The 20,179-nt window shown below is 37.4% G+C and overlaps 1 protein-coding gene across 3 annotated transcripts in view; it reads left to right on the forward strand.

Annotated features, from left to right (window-relative positions):
• PLCL1 (phospholipase C like 1 (inactive)) overlaps positions 1-20,179 on the forward strand; it is a 373,074-nt gene that overhangs the window by 287,962 nt on the left and 64,933 nt on the right. For all 3 annotated transcript variants that reach the window (XM_060410160.1, XM_004004801.5, XM_060410159.1), the window contains 2 exons: positions 5,400-7,874; positions 10,536-10,739. In XM_060410160.1, the coding sequence (XP_060266143.1) occupies positions 5,400-7,874; positions 10,536-10,739 (2,679 nt within the window). The remainder of the gene's footprint in view (positions 1-5,399; positions 7,875-10,535; positions 10,740-20,179) is intronic.

A 20,179-nucleotide genomic window follows, 5' to 3' on the forward strand; every position in this document is an offset into this window, starting at 1 on the left:
CTTCCCTCCATTCTTTTTGTTAGTGATCTAACAAAAGGAATCAGTATATCACATCTCTTTCCTTTAATGCTGTAGTACTCACCTACTGTACCATCTTCAGTTTCATCTGTATCAAATCCTTCACGTGCACATCTAAAGTGATCTATGCAAGATAAAAATGAGACTTCATCAGTTGCTCCAAAAAACTCTTAAATATGCTGATCCTTATCATGAAGAATTGTTTGTTGAATGAATGAATGAATGAAGAATGGTACCAGCATCCATTGTTGGGGCTCATTTGGGTCCTAGATTATATTGTCTACAATCTCTTGAAGGTTTCATGTATCAGCTAAACCTTTTCTGAATTTTGCTTGGAAGTTCATAAAACTGGGATGAATATCATTAGTGTGGGATTATAGTTCATAGGTTATCTGTAAGGACAAGATAGGCTTCCTGTGATGAAAATAAGGTTCATGTGCCTATATTTTTCTTTGTCTTTTAGTTATAGTATATTACATTTTTATTTGGAGACTTTCTTAGGAAAACTATTCAGAAATAAATGTTTTCCCCCCTCTTTTATTAAAAAAGAAAAGTGAATGTCACTTTAGTGAATCTGCATTTATGTAGCTGAATTTCTGTATTGTGAAACAAGATTCTAATCATAGTTTGACAACTGGTGTTTTGATTGCTATTCTTAAAGGTTTTGTAAATTTGTTTTATTTTAATGAAGAATCATCATTCTCTTAATAACAGCTTACCAAAAAAAATAGAAAGAATACATTGCATTACAATTAGTTACTTAAATATGCTTATCAGGTCAGAGGTAGGAAAACATGGGTATTTCCCTTTACTCTTAAATTTTTGTACAGTGCTTCAATATGCTCTTTTTTGTGATAAAATAAACATGTTTACCATTTTAAAATGTACAGTTCTATGGCATTGTGTGCATTCACATTTTTGTACTGCTTTAGTATACTTTTGAAAAATTATTATATTAAAATGATTCATTATTGAGACCCAAAACTGTACTTACATTAAATAAGCAAAGTTCCCTATGGGGCTTATCAGTGTGTTCTGATGAAAAATGGTTTTGTTTGCTGAGTTTTGTTAAGGAACTTGCAGCGTATCTGGCCCTATTGGATTCAGAGAGCAAATGCCAATGGGAATTTGTGGAAACAGGTTTATTAATTTGATTTATTTAAACATTCCCCCCCCCCATTTCAGTGTAATAAAACACATTTAAAGAGCTATAAATAATTTATTCTTTTGTGTAATATATGTAATATATATATGTATTTATTTGCTCATTTGGAGGCTTGTAATAACTTTGCATTTTGTCCTTTGTGAGATGACAACCTAAGATCATATATTTTCCACTAATTCTAAGTTTTAAGCCATTTTAGGTTAAGTTTTATAATTATGTAAAAGTTACAGGTTGAGGCAAGAAATAAGCATTATGAGGCAGATGGATTCTTTTGTAGGGTAGATATAAAACATTTATTTCTTGAAGACTTACCTTTCTAGGAGAGAAAATTTTGACATAAGAAGATATCACCATAAAGAAGAGAGGCTTATATGAGAAAGCTTTTCTGGTAGAGGTAGTTTTGTTCTCATAAACAAATAGAGGCTGAAGTCAAGAGTGGTGCTTAGACTGTTGGGAAGAATGGTATAATACCATGTATAGGGTACAGGATCTATAGATGTACATTCAGAAAACACTGATTTCCCATTTAGGCTTTGTTAGAAACTATTATAGGTTTTATAACTCTGTTGACAATCATCTTATTTGGAACATGATATGCTTATATAAAAAAAATTTTAATGTGAAATCTCTCATTACTTAAAGGTCTAGTAAATTGGTAGTTTTGAAAACTGAGTCACAGTTTAACTTACCATCACAATTCACAGCTTCTCTCAGTATTTTACTTGGTAGATTAATCCCATCTCAGCAGTACCATTAGGTTCCTGCCTTGAAAGTGAGGGAAAATACAAACATCTGATTTTTCTGAGCATGTGGGCTGTGATGAATTTAAATGTGTTCAAATGTGTTTTAATAGTGCATCTGCATATAAGCAGCTGAAAATTCATGGTTGTTTTTTAACATAAAAATGAAAAAATTGACCACTGTGGGTAATTAAAAATAACAACTCTGTAGAGAAATAGGAGTAAGTTTTTAAATGCCAGGGCACCAAGAGACAAAAACCTCTAATCTAAATTGACTAATTTATATCTTTTTCACTTAAAGATCAGATATATATTTGAGTTAATGAATCATCCTCCAAACATCCCATAACTAAAGCAAATTCTGTTTCCTTTTTCCAGGCAAAGTTTTAGTCAATTGACTAAAAAGCCATCCTGCCTTTTTCTGAATCACAAAATAGGGAGACTCTTACAGGCAAAAATGCAATTAAAAGAGATCCTAGAGGAAAGATTCTATCGTGTTTTAAAAGAATGCCAGTGAAGGAAACAGCCTAGACTGCTTTGGGTACACTGTTCAGTGTTTAAAATAGTAATATCATATGGTTGTTTTTAAACATTTTTTTATCATTGAAGATTTGTTTTAAATGCTCATAGGTCAGGAGTGAATCAACTTCTGGATAACCACCAATATCCTGGTTGGTGCCTAATAACAGTCCTACAGAGACCAGATATATGAGGAAATGTTCCTCTCCCTTCAAAAAGGTTAACCTTAACAAAAAATATCCATGAACATTTTCTCTTTTGAGTCTTACAATAATACTCTATCATACTTAATGATCATTAGTTCCTACTTAAAAGCAGAAATTAAGATTCAGAGTCACTAAGTCACTTACCCAAGGTCACTAGTGAATGGAATAAAACCAACTTGAGACTAGTCGTTTTTGCCCTAAGGACTGTGACTTTGGCTCTCTATACTTCACTGCCTCTTTGATATGCTTTATAAAATTGCCCACTATAAACATGCACTAAGGTACTTTGGGAAGTTTGTTCCTGGGAGAATTGTCTGAATTGATAATGTGATTGGGAGCATTATTAATTTGAATCTTTGGTCGGAACAGAAGAACCTCAAAAATTAGTGAAGTCATTCATATTTCTGTTTGGTTCTAAGCAGTATCTGTTAATAGCCTTATACTGAAATGTAGGTCTGAATCTCATAATGTTCATTTATTTTTATTTTCTTTCTGAAGTATAGTTGATTTATAATGTTGCCTTAGTTTCTGGTGTACAGCAAATGATTCAGATATATATATATATATATACATATATATATACATACACACATAATATATATTCTTTTTCATAGTGATTTATTATAGGAGTTTGAATATAGTTCCCTATGCTATACAGCAGGATCTTTTTGTTTATCTATTTTATATATAGTAGTTTGTATCTTCTAATCCCCAAATTCTAATTTATCCCTCCCCATCCCCTTAATCCTTTGGTAACCATAAGTTGGTTTTCTATGTCTGCGAGTCCGTTTCTGTTTTGTAAATAAGTTCATTTGTATCGGGCTTCCCTTCTGGCTCAACTGCTAAAGTATCCGCCTATAATGCAGGAGACCTGGGTTGGATCCTTGGGTTGGGAAGATCCTCTGGAGAAGGGAATGGCTACCCACTCCAGTATTCTGGCCTGGAGAATTCCATGGATTATATAGTCCATGGGGTCGCAAAGAGTCAGACACAACTGAGCCACTTTCACTTCAGACTTCATTTGTATCATATTTCAGATTTCACATGTAAGTGATGTCAGATGGTGTTTGCCTTTCTTTCTGACTTAACGTCACTTAGTATGATAATCTCTAGGTCTATGCATGTTGCTACAAATGGCATTATTTTATTAATACTGAGTACTATTCCAGTGTATATGTTTATATATACCAACTCTTTATACATCCCTCTGTCTATGGACACGTGGGTTACTACTCTATCTTGGCTGTTGTAAATAGTGCTACTCTGACCATTGGGGTGCATGTATCATTTTGAATTATAGTTTTCTTTGGATATATACCCAGGAGTGGGATTGCCAAATCATATGGCAACTCTATCATAATGTTCATTTAAATCATTTACTCTATTATAATGTTGAAAGATTGCTCAAGTGAGGGTTATTGTTTACTGCTCATTCTGAATCTGACTTTCAAGATGCCTTTATTCTTCAAAATAGTTTGAGGAAAAAAAGTGATTTTTTTTTTTTTGTTAAGCTATATTGTAAGGACTTTTGATGTAATGTATAGTAAGGTAAAATTTTTTTATTTGAACTAATTTTAAGTATAAAAATTAAACTGTAACAAAGTATAAATAAAGACAACTTTTTTTTTTTAGTTTTTTATTTTTTAAATTTTAAAATCTTTAATTCTTACATGCGTTCCCAAACATGAACCCCCTCCCACCTCCCTCCCCATAACATCTCTCTGGGTCATCCCCATGCACCAGCCCCAAGCATGCTGCACTCTGTGTCAGACATAGACTGGCGATTCAATTCTTACATGATAGTATACATGTTAGAATGCCATTCTCCCAAATCATCCCACCCTCTCCCTCTCCCTCTGAGTCCAAAAGTCCGTTATACACATCTGTGTCTTTTTTCCTGTCTTGCATACAGGGTCGTCATTGCCATCTTCCTAAATTCCATATATATGTGTTAGTATACTGTATTGGTGTTTTTCTTTCTGGCTTACTTCACTCTATAATTGGCTCCAGTTTCATCCATCTCATCAGAACTGATTCAAATGAATTCTTTTCAATGGCTGAGTAATACTCCATTGTGTATATGTACCACAGCTTTCTTATCCATTCATCTGCTGATGGACATCTAGCTTGTTTCCATGTCCTGGCTAGTATAAACAGTGCTGCGATGAACATTGGGGTACATGTGTCACTTTCAGTTCTGGCTTCCTCGGTGTGTATGCCCAGCAGTGGGATTGCTGGGTCATAAGGTAGTTCTATTTGCAATTTTTAAGGAATCTCCACACTGTTCTCCATAGTGGCTGTACTAGTTTGCATTCCCACCAACAGTGTAGGAGGGTTCCCTTTTCTCCACACCCTCTCCAGCATTTATTGCTTGCAGATTTTTGGACAACTTTTTAAAGAAATTTAGCTTTATTTGTTTCATATATCTGTAGGGACTGAGCAAGGTTATTTAAGTACCAACAGGTAGAGGATCTTAGGAAATCTGCTTTAATGAACAAATAAGAGTGATTTGTAGTTAATTTCATTTCAAAGAACACACAGACATTGAAAAAATAGGTTTTTCCTGAACCTAATAATCTCAATTTTGGGGAAAATTTCTTCTTTCTGAAACAATACAAAAAGTAAAGTTTAGGCTAGCTTTTGTCCGAATAATCATAATATCTGAATGGAATCTGAGGAGTTCATAGACTGTTACCTAATTTGTTTGTTTTGTAAAGTAAATTGATTCATTATTTTCAAATTGTTTTACAGGATCCTGCAAACCAAAAATGTGGTGGAAGAAAGAAAACCGTGTCTTTCAGCAGCATGCCGTCGGAAAAGAAAATCAGCAGCGCAAGCGACTGCATCAGTTTCATGCAGGCTGGCTGTGAACTGAAGAAAGTACGGCCGAATTCTCGTATTTACAACCGGTTCTTCACTCTGGACACAGACCTGCAGGCTCTTCGCTGGGAACCTTCCAAGAAGGACCTCGAGAAAGCTAAGCTTGATATTTCTGCCATAAAAGAGATCCGACTGGGGAAAAACACGGAAACATTTAGAAACAATGGTCTTGCTGACCAGATTTGTGAGGATTGTGCCTTTTCCATACTCCACGGGGAAAACTACGAGTCTCTGGACTTAGTGGCCAATTCAGCGGACGTAGCAAACATCTGGGTGTCAGGGTTGCGGTATCTGGTTTCTCGAAGTAAGCAACCCCTCGATTTTATGGAGGGCAACCAGAACACACCAAGGTTCATGTGGTTGAAGACAGTGTTTGAAGCAGCAGATATCGATGGGAATGGGATTATGTTGGAAGACACGTCTGTAGAGTTAATAAAACAACTCAACCCTACCCTGAAGGAGTCCAAGATTAGGCTAAAATTTAAAGAAATACAGAAGAGCAAAGAAAAACTGACAACTCGAGTGACGGAAGAGGAGTTTTGCGAAGCTTTTTGTGAACTTTGCACCAGGCCAGAAGTGTATTTCCTGCTTGTGCAGATATCAAAAAACAAAGAATATTTGGATGCCAATGATCTCATGCTTTTTTTGGAAGCTGAGCAAGGAGTCACTCATATCACTGAGGACATGTGCTTAGACATTATTCGGAGATACGAACTTTCCGAAGAAGGACGTCAGAAAGGGTTTCTTGCAATTGATGGCTTTACTCAGTATTTGTTGTCACCGGAATGTAACATTTTTGATCCTGAACAAAATAAGGTTGCCCAAGACATGACCCAGCCTTTATCTCACTATTACATCAATGCCTCTCACAACACCTATCTCATTGAAGACCAGTTCAGGGGGCCAGCTGATATTAACGGGTATGTTAGAGCTTTGAAAATGGGCTGTCGCAGCATTGAACTTGATGTAAATGATGGCTCAGACAACGAACCGATTCTTTGTAATCGAAACAACATGACAACACACCTTTCCTTTCGAAGTGTCATAGAGGTGATAAATAAATTTGCCTTTGTGGCTTCTGAATACCCACTCATTCTTTGCTTGGGGAATCACTGCTCCCTCCCACAGCAGAAGGTCATGGTCCAACAGATGAAAAAGGTCTTTGGCAGTAAACTCTATACTGAAGCACCTTTGCCGTCAGAATCCTACCTCCCATCACCAGAAAAATTGAAAAGAATGATCATTGTGAAAGGAAAGAAATTGCCTTCTGATACAGATGTTTTAGAAGGAGAAGTTACAGATGAAGATGAAGAAGCCGAAATGTCTCGAAGGATGTCAGTAGATTACAATGGTGAGCAGAAACAGATCTTGCTGTGTAGGGAGCTCTCTGACTTGGTATCTATCTGTAAATCTGTTCAGTACAGGGATTTTGAATTATCTATGAAAAGCCAAAACTATTGGGAAATTTGTTCATTTAGTGAAACAGAGGCCAGCCGAATTGCAAATGAATACCCAGAGGATTTTGTAAATTATAATAAGAAGTTCTTATCACGAATCTATCCAAGCGCCATGAGAATTGATTCCAGTAACTTGAATCCACAGGACTTTTGGAATTGTGGCTGTCAGATTGTGGCAATGAATTTTCAGACGCCAGGTCCAATGATGGACCTCCACACTGGCTGGTTTCTTCAGAATGGAGGCTGTGGTTATGTTCTAAGGCCGTCTATCATGCGAGATGAAGTTTCTTACTTCAGTGCAAACACAAAGGGCATTGTACCTGGGGTGTCTCCTCTAGTGCTTCATATTAAGATTATCAGTGGTCAGAACTTCCCAAAGCCCAAGGGAGCTTGTGCCAAAGGGGATGTCATAGATCCCTATGTGTGTATAGAGATACATGGAATTCCAGCGGACTGTTCGGAACAAAGAACTAAAACTGTACAACAAAACAGTGATAATCCTATTTTTGATGAGACATTTGAGTTTCAAGTGAACCTGCCTGAACTGGCCATGATCCGTTTTGTGGTTCTGGATGATGACTACATCGGGGATGAGTTTATAGGGCAATATACAATACCGTTTGAATGCTTGCAGCCTGGATATCGGCATGTTCCCCTCCGTTCCTTTGTGGGTGACATCATGGAGCATGTAACTCTTTTTGTCCATATAGCAATAACTAATAGAAGTGGAGGAGGAAAGCCACAGAAGCGCAGCCTTTCAGTGAGAATGGGGAAGAAAGTTCGGGAGTGTACCATGCTCAGGAATATTGGTCTTAAAAACATAGATGACATCTTTAAGATAGCAGTTCATCCCTTACGAGAAGCCATAGATATGAGAGAAAATATGCAGGTAGGAAACGTCCCATACTGCTCTTCCCTACCCCTGCTTCTTCTGATCTTTCTCTCACCAGTGAACGTTGAATGTTGAACGTTGTGTTTTTACTAATGATCTGATTCCTCAAAGAATTATCACAGAGGATGTATAAACCCATGTACTGCTGAATTAAGTTCAGTATTGCTCGTGGTAAACCATATATTAAAAAAAAAACTTTTCTTGGAGTATAGTTGATTTACAATGTTATTTTAGGTTCAGATGTATAGCAAAGTGAATCAGTTATAAATATATGTATATCCATTCTTTTTTAGATCCTTTTCGTATATAGGCCATCAAAGAGTGTCGAGTAGAGTTCCCTGTGCTATTCAGTAGGTCTTTATTAGTTATCTATTTTATATATAGTAGTATGTAGTCAATTCCAATCTTCAGTTTAGCTCTCCCCTCTTACTCCACCCTGTAAGTGTAAGTTTTTCCCTACATTTGTAACTCTGTAAAACAGATATGTTTTATGTTTCTAATTGTGAATGCTTTGTTAAACCTAGTCTGAACTAAATCAACTAATAGAGAATCAATGTAGCAAAATGTTTTATATATCCACTAAATGTCCTTAGTACACAGTAAATTGATCTATGGGAATATGTATTTGAAACAATGAAAAAAAGATTATACAATAGTATATGTGCATGTAATATACAAAATTTTATATATATAGACATGCATACTTATTATAAGTATATATAAAAATATTTATAGATAAGAACATAGAAGGGTATTTAAAGCCATATAAAACATGTAATGCCTGCTGGGTTTTTTTTTTTAGTTGTTTAAGTGTACAATAATAATAAATTATCTTCTATGAAACAAGTAAAAAACTAATAAAATTCAGCACTTGAACTTGTTGAAGACTATTTAGTTGTCTCTTAGTGTTGTGCTTTAATTGAAAGGACATGGATTCTGGATTAAATTCTATCACTGTGTGATTTTTGAGCAAATTATTTTGGATATATGGTTATCAGTTTTCTCCTCATAAGATGATAAAATAGTAATAATTATATCATAGGATTATTATGAGAATTAAGTGAGAGAGAGTGTAAATTACCCAGTCTTAGCATGTAGGAATTCAATTCAGTTTTCTTGCCTTCATTAATACTTATAATCAGAGATGGCTGAAAACTTTTTCTTTAATGCTATTTAGTATATTTATTCTAAGCTCATGTTACTGAGAAACAATCAAACAACAAATGCTTAATAAGTTCCTACAAGGTACAAGGAGGTCTTGTTTCGCAGAAGTGGCAGCAGTCTATGTATGAGAACAAAAAAGGAGAGGAGTATTTTTCAATGCGCTTTATTTGATCCTTTAGTTAACATTTTTATAGTAACCACCCAAAATCCCTACATTCAAAATAGAAAACAAGCTTGAAGAGGTTAAGTAATTTTCCCAATATTGCATTTAATAAATGGGAATGTTGAGCTTTAAATACAGAATTAGCCACCCCCCAAACCCAATAATCATGGGTTCTCAGTCACCTAATGTGGAACAGCACACCATGACTTGGTGAAAACTTTATTTTTACATTATTTCACAGAGAAATTCTGGAATGGGCTTAAAATCAATTTTAAATTGCTATAATGGAAAATGCTATGTTACATACAAATACTTAGATTGTAAATGTATGATTGGCAGTGGGTTGCCTTAACCACTATTATAAAAATAGGTTCCAAATATTAGCGTTATCTATCTGGCTTTTTCTGACATAATTCTGCAACCGTTATAACCCCCTGTGTTAGATTAGTTATAAGTCATTTCTACACTTAACTTTATATATTTGAAGTAGATTTTATACAGTTCCATATAATTCTTGAAATATCTCCTTTGCAAGTATTATATGTTTAAAATACATATTAAGGAGATTTGGCTATGGATAAAGTTTTTCTGTTAGCATAACTTATCTCATTTCAACATAAAGGATTAGTTAGAGCCTAATTAGTATAAAAATGAATGCCATCATTGTCACTGAATTCATGAGGCATGCTTGGTTAGGTATTGTTCATTGTTAATAGGCATAATTGCTATTTCAAATATTCTTTTAAATGCCTGTCACATGGACAAATGTAGCTTCACATAAAGTGTGTTTTATGCACGTCTGTCAGGTGCATTTCTGATGGAGTGACAAAGGGATACCATTGATGGTTATGTGGAAAAAGGGTGATGAGCAATAGCAGCCTGCTACCTTGTGGGAAAAATCTCAAAGGAGATGCACTCCAGTGTACAATCAGTGACATGCTTTTGTGATCATCATGATATGGATTTAATAATATTTTCATGATCAGTCAATGTTAACTTGTACGCATTGTCCAGAATATTTCAGATATTCCAGAATATTCCAAAGCCCTGCTTTGAAAAGTACTGTGTAACTTTAGGTCATAATCTCCTTTGCTTTGTGGCATATTTGTAGCAGTTGTTAAAAGTTGGGAAAGATGAAATGTAATTGTGACTTAGCTCTGCGTGTTATCTCTATGTATATTATAGTATTTTGGGTTGGTTATAATCCAGTTTGCTTCAAATTACATACGTATTTAAGGGTATACTTCTAATGAATGTACTTTTGTGTACTGGAAGTGCTCAGGGTGATGTCCTGTGGTCAAAAGTGTAATTCTATCTTTTCTCCCACACAGAATGCCATAGTGTCTGTTAAGGAATTGTGTGGACTTCCTCCAACTGCCAGTCTGAAGCAGTGCCTGTTGACCCTGTCTTCTCGGCTCATCACCAGTGACAATACTCCCTCCGTCTCTCTTGTGATGAAAGACAACTTTCCTTATCTAGAGCCTCTGGGGGCAATTCCAGATATGCAGAAAAAGATGCTAGCTGCTTATGATCTGGTAGGAAATTGTTACTCTCTGTTTCTTGTCTGTGTGGGAGGAAATCATATTGCAGGGCCTCTTTTATGAAACTTCAGTAAGTAATACAGAGTGACTGCCTTTAAAACCTTGACTGGGGGTGTCAGGCAGAAGTGGCCCACTCAGCTCCACCTGAGCCCCAGTGGAGACCTCTGAGACAATGCTTTGAACCCAGAGCTCCACGGATTAAAACTGGAAAATCTCTGCTTTAGCGAAGAATAAATTTTGACTAAGACCTCAAAAGTATACACAATTCTCATTATCTAGATAACTTTAGCCTGCAATATAACCATTTAATCACATGCCTAGAGGAAGTAAAATTATCCCTCAGTACTGCCTTATGATGGCTGAGACAAAATAATTCTCTGGAATTTATATTTCTAGGCTAATACTGTTATCTGATTTTTCTGAATATATAATGGAATTTAAATATTAAGTAAATTTAAGAATAATGATATTTTTGCAAATCCTAACTCCATAATAAAATTAAGACCAAATGAAGAATTGGAAAAATTTGAGACATGTGCACCAGATGAAGTGTAAATAATCTTAAAATAAAAAGAGTGTTTAAAAATCAATAAGAAAAAAAAATGAGAAAAAAAATCTTGTATCAGTCCAGGTTAGGTTCAGCTTCTCGAAACTAAAAATGCAAACCAATCATACTTTAACAGTACAGTCTCTCATATAAAAATCTCACAGTCATTCATGGTGACACTTCTATAAAATTCTTAGGAATCTAGGCTCCCTCTAGTTTTCTGTTCCACCATCTCTAGATCATCCTCAGGGTCCAAAATGGCTGTTGAAGCTCCAGCCATAATATCTGCATTCCAACCATCAGGAATGCTGAAGAGGAAAGAGGGCACTATTCTTTCCCTTTAAGGACATGAAAAAATGTACATCACATTTTATTTCATCAACCTGGAGTTGACGCATAGACATATATCTGCAAATGAGAATGGGAAATATCTTTGTTTTGTGTATTTAAAAATTTTTTTAAAAATTATTTCAGTATTTATGACTAAACCGGGTCTTCATTGCAGGGTGGGCTTTTCTCTAGGTGCAGCGTGCAGGGGGCTACTCTCTAGTTGCGCTGTGCAGGCTGCTCATTGTGGTGGCTTTTCTTGTTGCACAGCATGGGTTCTAGGGTGCATGGGCTTCAGTAGTTGCGGCACTTGGGCTCAGTAGTTGTGGCTCCCCGGCTCTAGAGCATAGGTTCAATAGGTGTGGTGCTTGGGCTCAGTTGCTTTGCAGCATGTGGATCTTCTTGAGGCAGGGATTGAACCCAATGTCTCCTGAATTGGCAGGGGATTTTTTTTTTACCAGTGAGCCACCAGGAAAGCCCAGAAATATCTTTATTTTAAAGGGCTATGTGCTCAACTAAAAATCATTTCTTCTGTTACTAAAAAAATAGAGAATAGATGTTAGGGGACAACAAATAGTCTTTGCTTCAGAGGTGAACAGGCAATTTATGTATCTCCTCTCCCTCAAAAACAATGAAAATTTAAAAACATGCTGTGCTGTGTGCTAAGTTGTGTCCGACTCTGCGACCTTATGGGCTGTAGCCCACCAGGCTCCTCTGTCTATGGGAATTCTCCAGGCAAGAATATTGGAGTGAGTTGCCATGCCCTCCTCCAGGGGATCTCCGCTACCAGGGAACAAAATGAAGCTCTTATGTCTCCTGCCTTGGCAGGCAGGTTCATTATCACTAGTGCCACCTCGGAAGCCCCCAAAACATATTTAACCTTAAAATAAGTTTTAAATTTAAAATATTAAAAAAAATGTGATGATATACTTCCCCTCTCCTTCAAATTGGCAACTTTTTTCTTTTTAAAATAGTATCTCTTAAGTACATGAATATTATCATCCATCTACCTCTAGTGGGAAAATAAATTGGTAAATTGCGGGGGGGGGTTTGATTTGGCAATATAATTTAAAATGATTATCCTATTTGATCCATGTATTTCATATCCAAGGATTTACTCTAAGCCAATAGATGTATACATAAACATCTGTGGTTAATAATGTCAACATAGAGGGATAAGTGGGGCTTCCCTTGTGGCTCAGCTGATAAAGGATCTGCGTGCACTGAAGGAGACCTGGGTTCAATCCTTGGGTTGGGAAGATTCCCTGGAGAAGGAAAAGGCTACCCACTCCAGTATTCTGGCCTGGAGAATTCCATGAACCATATAGTCCATGGGGTCGCAAAGAGTCAGACGTGATTGAATGACTTTCACTTCACTTCAGAGGGATAAGTTAAATAAAATAGAGTAAGCCATATTATGGACTTCCTTAAAACCATTAAAATTGTATTAGAAGAATATTTGATGATGTGAAGAACTCCTCATAGTATGTTTTGTGGGAGAGTCTGGTTGCAAAAAAAAATACACTATAGCGTTTAAATTGTATTTGTATGTATATGCATCTAAAATGTTAGCAGGGTATTAATAGTGATTATTTTTAAATAAGGAGAGTGAGTTTTATTTTCTTGCACATGCTTTTCTGTGTTTTTTCTGTATTTACCGAACTCTTAACAAAGAACCTGACTAATTTTCATAATTGAATAAAAATAGGAAGAAAATGATACTATTTTATCATTCAAAAACAACTAGAAGAGAGATATTGGGAATAAATACCCTACACTTAAAAAAGAAAAGCCCACAGAGTATATTCTGCTTATGAATGATCATACCTCTTACAAACTGTACTTCATGGTTGCTGGTGAAGAAGTTTGCTTGTTACATAAATCTCGTTTTTCATGAAATAAATTTTTTTATCATAATAGTAGGGACTGAAAGCTATTCAGTGAGTAGGTATAGTTGCCATCTAAGAGGTGACATTAGGGTACCTATTGCCATAGAGACAGACAGTGGAAGCACTTATTGCTCCAATTCCCTTTGTAAGCTAAGAAAGAAAAATCAGTCACTGAGAGGGGAGCCTGGTTCCCTGGAGCTGGGCCTGTAATAAGCAGTAAAGCACCTGGACTGCGGTTAGCCAATTTTCATTTCGTATCCCCAAGTGTCCCATGGTACTGGAACCACACCTGCTGGCCAAATCACATTCATATTTTTAAAATATGATTTCTAAGTGCAGGTACACCATGGTTTTCCAAAGTTTAAAATAAAAGACTATAGTGGAAAGCAGAAATACTTCTTTTTAATTTAATTTTGTTTTTTGGCTGTGCTATGCAGCTTGTGGGATCTTAGTTCCCTAACTAAGGATTGAACCCTGGCCCTGGGCAGTGAAAGTGTCGTGTCCTAATCACTGGAACCACCAGAGAATTCCCATGGAAAGCAGAACTACTTCTAATGATGTATTCATTTATAGTTCTCTTTGGAAAGATTTTTCGTTTTGTTAGGGAGTTGAGAGTAAATATCCCTATAGCTAGCATAGGCTGTCCATAACATGTAAGTGTTAGTTGCTCAGTTGTATCCGACTCTTTGTGACCCCATGGATTGTAGCCTGCCAGGCTTCTCTGTCCATGGAACTCTCCAGGCAAGAAGTGGATAGCCATTCCCTTTTTCAGAGGATCTTTCGGACTCAGGGATTGAACCTGGGTCTTCTCCATTGAAGGCAGATTCTCTACCATCTGACCTTACCAAGTGTTAAAATTGGCCAGTTGTGGAGATGACCAAAAATACTGTTGATGTCTCATCTGGCTATTTCTTTAAGGGAGAGCTGTAGATATGGGCCAGACACATGCCATGATGATCTCAAAAACCACTTTTACTTTAGGATTTGCATTGTATAGGTTGACATCATTAGTACTCTTGTGTATTCATGTTAGTATTTATTTTAAGATAAATGTATTTTAAGATACTCTGCAGATCCAGTGATCATTTAAAAACATGAATCAGATCATATCACTTTCTTGCCTCCAGGGGCTTCCTATGAATACAGACTAAAACTCCTCACTATGGCTTACAGGGCTATTTGTGACCTGGCCTTGCCTTCCCGTCTCACTTGCTGCTCCCAGCCTCACCTCCGTACACTCTCTTCTGTTCACTTCCCTCAGCCCTGTGGGCTTGTTTTCTTCAGTCAGACTCTGCTTGCTCCTATATCCAGGCCATTTTACTTGCAGTTCCCTCTGCCTGGAATGTTCTTCTCTTCAGTTGCTTCTTATCTCTTAATTCTTAGCTCAAGTGTCATATCCTCAGAGAAAAGTGAAAGTGAAAGTTGTTCAGTCATGTCCAACTCTTTGCGACCCCATGGACTATACAGTCCTTGGAATTCTCCAGGTAGGAACACTGGAGTGGGTAGCCTTTCCCTTCTCCAGGGGATCATCCTAACCCAGGGATCGAGCCCGGGTCTCCCGCTTCCCTAACTGCTGTCTCCAGCTGTCACTCTATCACAGAACCCTATTTGATTTCCATTATCTTATTCAGCAGTATTGAAAAATGCTTGACTTTTGGTTTAATTTCTGTCTTTTCCTTTTACTCTTGATTTGATTATATATACCAAGAGGCCAGAGACTGTCTGCCTTGCTTATTGTTGGTAACTCTAGCATCTAAAACACTGCTGACACATAGTATGTTATCAATTAATGTCAGTTGAATAAAATGTAAATGAATTCATCTATATAGTTGGTGAAATAATGTAGTTCCCATACTATCTCTGAATGTGTTTTATGGAAAACCTTTAAATCCCCTGTGTTTTATCTCTATGATACTACCCTAGCCAAATTGTTCCCTGCCTTATACATATAGTTGGAAACCTATAGACTAAGGCAAAGGGCTTTGCAGGTGGCCCAGTGGTAAAGAATCCACTTGCAGTGCAGGAGATACAGGTTCGATTCCTGGGTCAGGAAGATCCCCTGGAGAAGGACATGGCAACCCACTCCAATATGCTTGCCTGGAAAATTCCATAGTATCCTGGTAGGCTACAGTCCATGGGATTGAAAACATTCAGACACTCTGAGCACACACACAGAGAGACACACACACACACACAGACACACATGGACACAGACACACAGACACACCCCCCCCCCCACATACACATACTAAGGGAAAACTATGGAGGCAGGAAAAAGATCAGTAGCTTCAAGGGCTGGGGGCAGGATAGGATGGGTGAGGGATGAATAGGTGGATCACAGGGCTCTTTTAGGGCAGTTTAACTATTCTGCATAATAATATAATAGTGGATTGCACCATTATACATTAGTCAAAACCCATACGATGTAAAACACAAAGAGTTAACCCTCATGTGAACTGTGAACTTTAGTTGATAATAAAGTATCAATATTGGCACATCAATTGTAGTAAATGTACCACACTAATGCAAGATGTTAACAGTGGGGGAAACTGGGGGTGAGGTGGAGTGAGAGAGTTCATGGGAACTCTCTGTACTTTTTGCTCAACTTTGATGCAAGCGTAAAACTTCTAAAAATAAAGCCTAAAAAGCCCCACACAGACCATTAATAAAAACTTATTTGGATGACTAACTGCAAAAGACAAATCTAGGGTTTATTGCCTAGTAGTGCGGAGAAGGCAATGGCGACCCACTCCAGTATTCTTGCCTGGAAAATCCCATGGGTGGAGGAGCCTGATAGGCTGCAGTCCATGGGGTCACTAAGAGTCAGACACGACTGAGCAATTTCACTTTCACTCTTCACTTTGATGCATTGGAGAAGGAAATGGCAACCCACTCCAGTGTTCTTGCCTGGAGAATCCCAGGGACGGAGGAGCCTGGTAGGCTGCCATCTATGGGGTCGCACAGAGTCGGACACGACTGAAGCGACTTAGCAGCAGCAGCAGCAGCGGTGGTGGTGGTAGGGGGCAGGTATTCCAAAATGAACAGCTTGTGTGTTCAACTTAGACTTAAGTTGCTTAAAAATGTCTCAAAAATGGTAATAAACTGTATGTACTCAGTCAGTCATGTCTGTCTCTTTGCAACCTCATGGACTGTAGCCCACCAGGCTCTTCCGTCTGTGGGATTCTCCAAGCAAGAATACTGAAGTGGGTTGCCATTTCCTCCTCCAGGGGATCTTCCTGACTCAGGGATTGAACCTCAGTCTCCTGTATTGGCAGGTGGATTCTTTACCACTAGTGTTACCTGGGAAGCCCAGCTGTATAGATGGCATCTAAGAAGAAATGTTGTAACCACTAAAAAAATACAGATTATGTTTAGAATAGAAAAACAACCTGAAATCATTTCTGAACAGATATAAATGTTTGGCTTATTTCAGTATCAAAAGAAACAAATCAGGCAGCTGGGTACCCTACATTTGTTGAAAGTCAACCCAGTGCATCAAACTCTACTACTTATCATCCGGAAATAAAGTCAAATTACTCTCAAAAACATTGACCTTGAGCTCATCTGCACAATTTTTTTTTTTCCCTAAATTTGGCTTTTCCCTAATGACCTGAGGTGGTCCTATTCCTTACTGAACATTGATTAATTTAATATTTGGAAATATTTCCTCTTGAGGGTTTTAGAAATTCACCTTAAAAGTCATCTTATATTGGTATTAAAATTATATTATAGCATATATATTAGTATCAAGGAATCAAAAGCCAAATATATCCATAATAGAGTGGGTTTATTTGCATGGCATAGTTTCAGAAGACACCCCATCCCCATTTCATATCTTATTTAAGACATATGTTTTCTACCTGCTCCCTGGTACTTAAAATTTCAAAATGATAACCAATTCTTTGATTAAAGGTTAAGACTTTAATCTCTTAAAATGCATGAAAATCTTAGTAAGTAGTAACACATTGAGTTATCAGCAATTTGTACTTTTGGATGAATTTAACATATCCTGTCCTGCAGGCAGTTTTTCACCTGGAGAAAGGAAGAGATCCTAATGACAGAGTGTTCCCCAAGTCTGCGTAAGGTAGGGGTGAGATTGCTCAAACAATTGCAATTTTACTTAAGAGCAGCCCTGCCTACAATCTCCCTCAGTGCTCTGAATAGGCATGTAGCTGTGTAAATTCCTGGCTGATATTTAGGGCAACAAAAGTAGAGGTGACTTTCCTGATATCAAACACATGTCACAGCCAGAGGTGAGAAGTGACAGCCTCTGAAAAGCTCTAAAGCAAACTGGGAACGTTATTAATCAATAACTCAAGCAAGCAGAAGAGGCCCGAAACACTGAAGGTGGAACTGATGTCTCCTTCCCAGGCTAATGACACACGGAGGTGACTTGTGGGGTCAGACTCCTTGCTGCATTGCCCTTTTGGTAGCTCTGTATCATCATGACAAGTTTTCAGAAACTCCCAGAGCCTTAATTTAAAATCAGAATGTCATTTCTTACCGACTTGTCCGTTTATTGCACTGCTCTAAGGGAGATTGGAGCGCTGGTCTCTGAAAGAGCAAACGTTAACTTCTCCACTCTGGGACTTTCATGTTCTCTAAGAAAATATCACTGGTGTAGGTAATTTAGGTCATAGAGTCACTGCTAAGTCTCTTAAGACTGTTAAAGCAGCAAAATTATGTTTTATAAATAAAAAGTAAGGATTTTTTTCATTTAGGATTAATCTTAACCTTGGGATTGTTAAAAAAAAAAAGTTCCTGAAAGAGTTGGTTAGTGTCAGATCCAGGAATGGAGATATTTAATATTATAAACATTTTCTGAGTTAAGCCCATGGGCAAGCCACTGTGTTAATGCTTTGGGATTTACAGCAGGCCCTGTGCTCCTGTAGCTTACAGTCAGGGCAGGTGACCTGCTAAGGTTCAAACCATGCTTATGACTCTGTTCTTGGTGATCTGCTTATGTTCCTCATCATTTAACACAAGGTTGTAATGGTGTGTGATTACATTGGAAAGTACATTCAATTTCAGTAGAACACTATCAGAATTTCTTTGGATAGGTTTGACTTTTTCCCTTCTACAATGATGTTCTTATGCATGGACATTTTACATTATTTTAAAACATATCTCTAGCTTCAGCCCTAAAATTTTCTACAGGATATCACCTAGGTATTTCAAAAACAAACAGTATAAATTGAATAGGTCAAAAACTGGGTTCACTTTTAATTCTCTAGGTATTCATTTGCCTTTTCTGATCACTGCAAAAGATAACACCAAGTCAATGGTCCTCAGTTCCTCCAAGTGATTTTATATATATATATATATATATATATATATATATATATGTATATAGTGATTCTCTCTATATGTATTAACTCCATAAGGTCTTTTTAGATTCAATAATCTTTTAAAGAGTATAGTTGACTTAAAATGCTGCATTAATTTCTGCTGTACAGCAGTGTGACTTTTTGATACATACATACATACATAAAAATTCTTTTTCACATTCTTTTCCATTATGGTTTGTCACAGGATAGTGAATGCAGTCTCTTGTGCTTTACAATAGGATCATGTTGTTCATCTGTCCTATACATAATAGTTTGCCTCTGCTAATCCTAAACTCCCAGTCCTTCCCACCCCTACCCCACCTCCCACTTGGCAACCACAAATCTATTCTCTATATCTATGAGTCTGGTTTTGTTTTGTAAGTGTGCATAAGTGTTAGATACTCAGTTGTGCCTGACACTTTGGAATCCCATGGAGTGTAGCCTGCCAGACTCCTCTGTCCATGAAATTTTCCAGTCAAGAATACTGTAGTGAGTAGCCATTTCCTCCTCCAGGGGATCTTCCTGACCCAGTGATGGAACTTGGGTCTCCCACATTGTGGGCAGAATCTTTTTCACATATGCATTCATTTGTGGCGTATTTTAGATGCCACCTGCAAGGGATACCATGTGGTGTTTGTCTTACTCTTTCTGACTGACTTTAGTATGATAATCTTTAGGTTCATCCATATTGCTGCATATGACATTATTTCATCCTTTATGGCTGGGTAGTATTCGATTGTGTATGTGTTTGTGTGTATATATATATATATATATTTATGGGCTTCCCCAGTGGCTCAGTGGAGAAGGAAATGGTAACCCACTCCAATATTCTTGCCTGGAGACTCCCATGGTCAGAGAAGCCTGGCAGGCTACAGTCCATGGTGTTGTAAGAGTCAGACACTACTTAGTGACTATACCACCTGTGGCTCAGGGCTTCCCAGGTGGCGCTAGTGGTAAAGAAGCAGCCTGACAATGCCGGAGACATAAGAGACATGGATTCGATCCCTGGGTTGGGACGATCTCCTGGAGAAGGGCAGAGCAACCCACTCCAGTATTCTTGCCTAGAGAATCCCATGGACTGAGGAACCTGGTGGGCTAAGTCTAAAGGTCACAAAGAGTTGGACATGACTGAAGCAACTTAGCGCACAGGCATATGTGCGTGTCTGTGTGTGTGTGTGTGTGTGTCTTGCCACCTTTTCTTAATATCTTCTGCTTCTGTTAGGTCCATACCATTTCTGACCTTTATTGAACCCATCTGTATATGAAGTGTTCCCTTGGTATCTCTAATTTTCTTGAAGAGATCTCTTCAAGTCTTTCCCATTCTGTTGTTTTCCTCTATTTCTT

Source organism: Ovis aries, chromosome 2 (assembly GCF_016772045.2).
Source record: "Ovis aries strain OAR_USU_Benz2616 breed Rambouillet chromosome 2, ARS-UI_Ramb_v3.0, whole genome shotgun sequence".
Classification (NCBI taxonomy): Eukaryota; Metazoa; Chordata; class Mammalia; order Artiodactyla; family Bovidae; genus Ovis; species Ovis aries.